Raw genomic sequence first — 8,893 nt, 5'->3', positions numbered from 1 at the left:
CAGATCCAAGACAGAGATGAGTAGAAGACTGTGTTCTAAACTAATTACAGATTGTACAAACTGACTATAATGTTCTTCAGACTAACTAACTTACTCACAACATTCCAGTCATTCATGAATCACATCCTTACAGATCTGATTAACTTAGAGTATGTTAGTGTGTATTTAGACAACATTCTGACAACTCGGAACCTGTGTTCTGTCATCCCTCTGATCGCATGTAGTAAAGCTGGAACAGTCTGCAACCTCCACTCACAGATGACCAAGGAGCTGAATGACTTGGAGTTACAGCTGATGACAATGAAGAACAAGTTTGATGCAAAGATCATGGCTCTGAGGCAGGGTATCAACTTCTTAACCATGGCAGCAGAAGCCTCTGTAGATAGTGGGGTGGAAGAGTTAGAGTAGGAATTAGAACAGGGTAGAAAGTAGAGAAATAAAAGTCCAGTTTTGTTTTTATGAAAAAAAAACTAGAAACGTAAGGAATAAACAGAATGGAACAGAAATGGATGGAATGGATAGGAAAATAGATGAAATTAGAGAGTTAAGAGGAATGGAATGGATGGATGGATATTTTTATGATTTATGTATAGAACTAGTGGAATAGGATGGGAATAGGTGGAAAAGAATCATAATTTGTATAAAGGTTTATATACTTATAGAATGTTGTATGGGCTTTTTGCAATTTATTGTAAATGAGAAGGAATGTAACAGAAGATCAAAAGTATGTGAATATAAAACATAACAAAGCATAGGGAACTGTGGTAGAACACAGTATTTACAGATTTACACAACTGTTAGGTGTTGCTGGTAGGGAATCAATCCCTATATTTTAGTTTCCAGTACAAGACTGGGAGGGTATATTGAAAAATTGTACATTCTTGAATCAAGAGTCTGTGACTTCTACACTTGGTTTTACTTCAAGCATAGCATCCAAAGCACAGTTGTCTAGATCATCTGTATCCTTGCAACTAGTCCTGTACAGTTCTGCATCTTCCAGTGTTAGTTCTGCAGCCTTAATAAGATGCAAGATAGGAACTGTTAAACGTGAATACAGAAAATACAGAATTAGGCAAAATGCTGCAATATGTAACTTGGCCACTGCTCTGTCCAATTCTGCTACAACATAAGCATTTCCTTTCGTTCTTCACACCACTACAAACAGTCTGAGGTATTACAGTTTCATCTTTTGTCCTAAGTTGTTGCTCACTTTTGAATTGCAGATTAGCACTAGTGCACCTGGAGCAAAGTTGTAGTCCTTGATCTGATTACAATTGACTTCTGTGAAATGCTTTGTGTATCTTTTGCAGGCTTTCCATACACCTTCCATCATTTGCATAAGGTTGTCCAGTCTCTTCTACAATTGTCACACTCGTATTGCTATCAGTTCCTCTGTTGTTAGTGGTGATCCTTCAGGTGGAACCAAATACATTGCCTTATTCAGGTCAAACAGTAATATTGGCTCTACTCTATGAACAAGGTAATAAGGAGAATATCCAGTCACTTTCTGAATTGTAATCCACTCTGCCCAGAACACAGAATGTGTGTACTTATACTAATGTCCAATATTGTCTCCTACTGTTTTTACAATTGCTTCCTATACATCCAAGTGTTTCTGCTCAATAATTCTGTTTGTACAGGAGTTATACACAGAAATCTGAATATGATTAATGTGGTACTGTTCTTGCAAATAGTCCAGCACTGTAATGTAAGGTGTTCTGTTGTCCATTACAAGCTCAGGACATGCCCTGTATCAGTATAGAAGTTCTTCAAAGATGAACTGTCCTATTGTCCTTCTGTTCTCTACACAAAGCATGTGAAACTCTGGATACCCTGATAACAAACAGTGTGCATACACAATATATCAGAATCTTCCTGCTTTCAGTATAACCTTCATATCTATGTGGATCTTTTGGAAAAGCAGTACAATCTCTGGAATACTTGGTGGAATCAGCACTTGTTGCATCTGCCAAGTCTGACATACATGACAAGTCCTAATGAAGTACTTAACGTCTTCTGCAAGAGATGGCTACTAGAACTGATCCAGTAAACAGGCTTGTACTGCAAAGATTCCCTTGTGTCCTAAGTCTTTGTGTGCTATCCTAACCAACTCCTATCTCCTGTCCTTATCCAGCACAATCTGATACTTTCCTTCAGGACCTTGACACCAGATCTTGTTGTTCTGTACAAAGAACTGTACTGTGTATTGTATAAATGTTGGAAAATCAGCATCTGTGATTCTGCTTGGTTTGCAGAGCAAGCCAAGATACTCTTTCACAGCCTTCAGTCTTGCTTCTTACCTTTCAGCAGTTAGTGACTGTGGAAATTGTTCTACTGTTGTGTCCAAACCCTCAGCCTTGTTACTACAGATACTGTGCACAACCCCTATCAGCTCTAGATCATCACCCTCTACTTTGTCATCTGCTCCCTCTACCTCCTCAGTTCCCACAACTCTGTAAGACTCTCCTCCAGGTTCCTACTCATGTACTCCTTCGTCTGCTACACCTTCCACTCTTCCACATTCTGGATCAGGTCATTCCAGTTTATCTCAACATATCCAATTCCAGTTCTGTTTCAGAATAATGACTTCCAGGAATAATCTATGTTGTGGTCTGCTAGAACGTGTTGCCTGTGGTGTGTCCTTGTTTACTTGAAATGATTTGTCAATAATGTTGTTGTGTGTCTCCCAGCATGTTGCATCTGAAACCTGGGACTGTGTTTCTACACACTCAACTAACAAGGCTTTGTGTTCTGTAGCCCTACAAGTTTCCAACTGATGTCTGTATTGTATAGATTCTATTTCTGCTATATAAAATCTGTATGACTTATCAATCCAGTCTTCATAGGTGTTGTTGTCTGGGGGGTCTTTGGGTGCTGCTCAGCATTGTGATAATCTGTCTGTACACTTAAAGTCTGATGCAGGAATGTAGTAGAACTCGAAATCGAATAGCAAAATACTAGCTATCCAGCAATTGATTGTAGCATTAGGCTGTAGGTCAGGCTTATTAATCATTCCCTTTACATATGAAGTGTCCATTTCCACAATTAATTTCTTGATGCCTATGAGATATATGTGCAATGTGTAAAGTGTGTGATAAAGTCCAAAGAGCTCTATTTTTGCTTGTGAATATTGTGCTTGTGTTGTGTTCCAGTTAATCAATCCAAATTGATTTATTCTCTGTTTGTGATCCAGGTGCTCCTGACTGATATACTATCCTACTCTAATGATAGACAAATCTACTACCAAGACTACTGGATACTCTGACTCATAGTTGATTGGTGTTAGTGTAGGGCAATGTAAAACTGCTTCCTTGAGTGTGTCCATAGATTTCTGTGCCTCATCATTCTAATTGAATATCAAGTTCTTTTGTGTGAGTTGATTGAGTGGTTGTGCTAACTTTGTATAATTCTGAATAAAAACACAAAGCACTCCTACTGTTCCAAGGAATCCCCATACTTCCATAACACTCTTGCAAGGCAGCCAATCCCTAACCTTCTGTATTCATGATTCTTCAGCCTCTCTCCCCAAATATGTCAGCTTATGCCTAACAAATATTGCAGATTTGTTACAAAGCATCATCTTCTTTCTAGAAAACGTCCCTCCTACAGCTTTCACTCTCTGCAAAATCCAGTTTACATCCATCAGATACTTGTATACAAACTTCTGTATTCCCTCATTCTTGGGAAGCGTTTCCTCTGTTCTGTCTACTGTCTCATATCTTAAGCAGGGTCCAATTACCAGAATGTTGTCTGTGTATAGGTTTGTGACATCCAGAATCTTGTCACAAAGAATGAACACTAAGTCATTATGCAGAATCTGTACTGAGTTGGTGTAACCCATTAGTAATACTGTCAAGCAAAATGTCCCTAGAGGTGTCTAGAACATTGTCAGATCTCTAGACTACTCATTCAAACTCCTCTGATCAAACACAATATGCAAATCAAGTTGCATATAGTATGCACAACCTCTGTAGCTTTCCACAATTAGTTCCATGTTTGACAGAACAGCTGCATCCTTTATTGTAACTGTGTTTAACCTCTGCAAATCAATAATAAATTGTAAGGATACTCTGTCTTTCTTTGTGATACAAAACCATCACAATCAATAGGAGGAATTCAATGGTTCTATTACTCTGTTACACAACTTCTCCTTCAACAACTTAATCACCCTCTTCTCAATTCTGTATGTGATTGGAATACTTTTCTCTACCCATGGTACATGCTCTATGGTTGGAATTCAAATAGGATTGAAGTATGTGGGGTCCAATGTTCCTTGCTCCTCTTCCATCCATGCAAACACTTCTGACTGTAGCATTAATAGGTTTTCTGCAAGTTTCCATTCTTCTAGCCATAGGAATCCTGATCACAATTCTCTAATTGCTTGTATCCACTCTTCTGTAAGTTGGCTAGTAGGCACAAAGGGCTGTAGTATTGTTGGTAATATAGGCATTCTAGCTAGAGGATTGGGGTGCTGTTGTCTGACTATGCAGAACTCCTCTGGAAGTACTCCAGGTATAGAGCACACCTTATTCATGACTTTCTTGTAAGCCCATGAAACTGTGTTGAGTTTGTCATCTGGTGTATCAAGAATTACTAACTTCCATGACTCTACTACCTCTATCATCCATAATTCTGTGACTTGTGATCCCTGACTACAATCCTTTCTTGCATTTACTCTATTTCCTTCGTCTCTTCCTCTGTATAGAATCATTACCTTACTATTACTCTTCTGCTTGTTTGTTCCTAATCTGCTTGTCATATGTGTATCTTCCTAGAATTGTAGTGTTTCCAGTTCCTTGACACTTCTCAAAAATCTGTCTCCAGCTTGTATCACAGTGCCCTCACTCTAGTAGACAGAGACCACCTCCTTGACAGATCATTCAGGTCCTAAAGCATTATGTGCTGCTCTCCATTTGTGAAATCTTTGGTTTCACATTCTGTAGTTGTAAAGAATGGTCTACCTAGCAAGATCCTGAACAGAGCTTTCTACACAACTTGTGCTGTGATATTTATGTGAAGCATTCCTATAGAGAGTTGCAACCTTGGAATCTGTCCTACAGTCGATCCCTGACTAGTGTCTACTGTTTCAAGCATAATGGCCATATTGTGATCTAACAGAATCTTTAATGCTTCCCATACATCAGCTTGAACTATGTTTACACTTGATCCCTGGTCCAGCACACAATCTACCTCAATTTTTCTGTCTACTATTGCCTCAAGCATACAGAGTGGAAGCAAATGGTTAACTTCTGCTAACATGTTACAATACTGCTACAGCCCACTATTGTTTGATCCTGTAATGGGTGGTTCTCTACTGTAGAACACAGTGTTTCTATCTGTTCAGCACCTTGACGTTACTAATTCACAAGTCTTCTTCTAAAGCTCTGGAGACAATGCAAGCAACTCCTACTATGTAATACACACTTCCTGGTCCAAGCTACAATCTAAAACTCTTCTAACTATTTCCAGGTCCTCAATTGGTGTGATGTAGCAGTACAGGTACTCCTTTGTCCTAGTTGCATCTCAGTACATACTTGCTGGCACTGGTCCAATATCTGCAGGTTTTGCTACTTTGTAATCACACCCTTACTTTCCCTTCCCCTTCACATCCTTTGCTTTCAATCATTCTACAACCTTCTTGTAGGCTTCTCCAAGCATTACTTCAAGCCTTTTGAGCTCTACAAGGTTCTCCACCTCCTCCTCTTCTTCTTCATCAACCTCTACCATTGTAACTGGTACAGGAGCTCCTAGACTGTGTGCTACAACTGGTGCAGCCTCTACAAAACTAACAGAGTACATTTGCAACAATAGAAAGTGGCTATCAACCTTTTCCTTCAAGGTCTGCCCTATCCCAGAAATGGTGTTTCTGTTAGCTATGATAATTTTATTGTCTGGGCTCTACACACACTTCCTGTTTGTAATGTATTCTAATACTTTTGAGCAACTGTGTATAAAATGTCCAGATTCTCCACAAAACGTGCAACTTCTGTTTCCTGATCCTCTGCCTAAACCTCCACCATATCCTCCTCCTCCTGATCTTGGGCCTTGCTTCATTGACTCTACTTACAATTGTAGACTCTGAAGCACTTCCACAATGCTTGTCAAATTAACTTCTTCCTGTTTGACCAGAATCACAGGCTGACTCACAAGTGTATCTGATCCACTAACTACTGTGAGTGTAGATCCCCTAAGGATTGACCCTACTGTAGCTACAACTTGCACAATATTGTATGCAAGTCTGTCCTCATAGTCTGGATACTTGATTTCTAACTTCTGTGTCAGTTTTTCTGTGATTACTCTACAGAACACATGCAGAAAAATGTAGCAAGATTCCTCTAGTGACAGCTTATTGTTAGTTGTCAAATAGGTTGCTATGAGTGTAAACTCTTGGTGGTATGTTCCCAAATTGTCCCTATTTGTAATTCCTCTCTCTGCCCATTTCTGTACTATAGTATCCAAGTCACTTCTAGCATATTGTGCTCCTGTCTTAAGACTCAGGTAATATGCAATTACTCCTGTCTTAAATGTATCCTAAGATGTTTTATCTGTATTATCCCACAAATCCTCCACTTCTACAGGCACATACTTCATCATGAGCAGAATGATATCTGCTCTAGCTATATTGTATTTGTTTGCAAGACTTTCCATGTCTGTAAAATACCTCTACAATTCTCAGGGCTTGGTTCTGTTAAAGGACAGTGTATTACATGCTCTACAACAAGGCAGCTTCAGAACGTTCAATGTGGCCATTGGCTGCACTACTGGTCTTGGTTACAATAGAATTTGTGTGTTTACTTGTAGTTGCTAAAGTAGTTGTGTGTCACTTACAAGTTGCTGTTACTGTAATTGGAGCTGTGTTGCTAACAATATGCTGGTTACTAGTGTGAGTAAAGATACTGGCTGCTAGACTGTCTCTGTTTCCTGTAGAGACAACTGTGCTCTTCTGTGACACAGTGTGCCAGTTACAGTCAGTTGTGATGTTGATGTGATTTGGGAAGGTTGTAGGGTAGCTAGCAATCCTGTACACAATTCTGGGGACATGAAATGTGGCAGTTTGTTGCAAATTCAGAAATCAATTACTTGGGGATTGAGTGATGTTGCTACAAGGTCTTCTTCTTCCTCCTCTTTGTTACTAACTCAAGTGCTCTACTGTTCTGATGGTGTTCCTAAGGTTTCTGCAATATCAGATTCTGTACTTCTAGTGTTTGGACTATTGGACGTTTTACAGTGTGATTGGATTCTAGCAGATCAGTGTGTTCCACTCAATACAGGTACTAGTGCTGACTGTGACTGAGTTGACCTAAGCCTACAGGCTAGTGTCTGAGAAACCTGTTCAGGATGCTGAGAACTGTTGGAACTTGTGTTGTTTAACTATGGAAACCTCCCTCACAGTGGGCTCCAGATGAAACTCCTGTGAAGTGTCTAAGAGAAGATCACAGGTGATTTGTTAAGTTTGAGGGGGAGCTAAACTACAAGTCTTAGGAGACTAGAGTGGTTCTGAACAGGTGTGAGTTCTTCTAGCACAGTTGCAACCTTGGAAGAGTAATGTGAATAATGGAAAGTGTACTTTGCAAAGTGCACAACAAACAATCTGATACAGAAAATGACAAAGACTAAAACTATGCCTCACACTAGAGGACTTTGAGACAAGAGACGAGAGCTAAATCAATGGGTGAACTATCTGAATTCCTCCTTTCCTCCTGTATCTAGTACATGAGTAGCTGTATTTATAGTTTTCCAAGTTCCAGAAAAGCATAGTACTAACAGGGAAGTGTCATGACTGAACAAAAGAAAAATAACAAAATATACAAGAACAAATAAGAGAACCTTTTGCCAGAGGTTGGAAGAAAATAGGGTGAAAATGCATGAGGAAAATTTAAGTGGTCTGCATTCTAGCCACAGGAAATGTTATGCAAAAGGGAAAAGCAAGATTTACATTAAAAGAAATAGAAGGTTCTCATACTGTTATCATCTGATTGGTACAGACAAAGTGTAGAGAGTTCCAAGATTTCTGGCAGTCTCCTGAGATCAACACTTTGATTGCCCTGATGTCCTATCTGATTGGAAGATTGTAGTACTTTGATCCAGGCAATGATGATGTAATGGTTTGCTGAGCCACTCACTGTGACACAACTTGTGTTCTGAGCCCATGATAAGTACATGATCTGTACATCCTGTGGAGAAAACAATGTGTGTAAGCCAATTCCAAAACTGCACACTCTTGCAGTTCTGTTTGTGAATGCTTGCAATGTGGAATAGTTGGGTGTTCTCAGAGTAGGCTTCTATGAGTCATGTGAGTGTTTGGAATTGATTGCCATGATTGTCTGTATGTGATGTACAGTTCTTAGCATGATGCCAATCGTTTCATTAGTACTGTACAGAAGTTTGAGATTTGAAGTAATCACCTTAATCTCTAATACTTTCAGGTGCCTTAAAAGCTCAACTGCTACCAAGCCTACTGAATGTTAGAACTGTAGGACTATGACTTTGTACTAACTTACAAACCTAGATTACAAATGACAAAAGCTGATTTACTCTTAAGACAAGTAGGTTATGAAAGTAGGGAGAATAATAACAAAAATCTTGTTCTTCTAGACAATTCCTGTTTTGTGTCTAAGACAATCCAAGAGATCCAACTTGAATCTGAGGATGTTGACTTTGTCACCCATATATAGTAAGCTCTGAGACACACACAGGACTGAGTTGTAGTGAAACAGTTAGAGAAGTAGGCTAGGAATTAGGAGGAGGATGAGAATGGATAGGTTTACTAGAAAGGCCAACTGTACATTCTGAAGGATTGGAAGCTGTAGGAGGACATTGTCTGAGCTTATTACAATAATCTGACTATAGGACATTTAGACTAACACAAAACACAGGAACTCATTACTTGGAA

General features: G+C 39.3%; 1 protein-coding gene across 1 annotated transcript; it reads right to left on the bottom strand.

Annotated features, from left to right (window-relative positions):
* Positions 1-6,063: 6,063 nt before the first annotated feature.
* Positions 6,064-6,525, bottom strand: FOMMEDRAFT_80447 (uncharacterized protein; the record flags this gene model as incomplete). The annotated part of the gene is made up of 1 exon (XM_007264437.1): positions 6,064-6,525. A coding segment is annotated over one exon (462 nt), but the record flags the coding sequence as incomplete, so codon positions are not given.
* Positions 6,526-8,893: the final 2,368 nt, after the last annotated feature.

Source organism: Fomitiporia mediterranea (genome assembly GCF_000271605.1).
Source record: "Fomitiporia mediterranea MF3/22 unplaced genomic scaffold FOMMEscaffold_4, whole genome shotgun sequence".
Lineage (NCBI taxonomy): Eukaryota > Fungi > Basidiomycota > Agaricomycetes > Hymenochaetales > Hymenochaetaceae > Fomitiporia > Fomitiporia mediterranea.
Note: the sequence above shows the minus strand (reverse complement) of the source record. Positions and strands in the feature narration are given on the sequence as shown.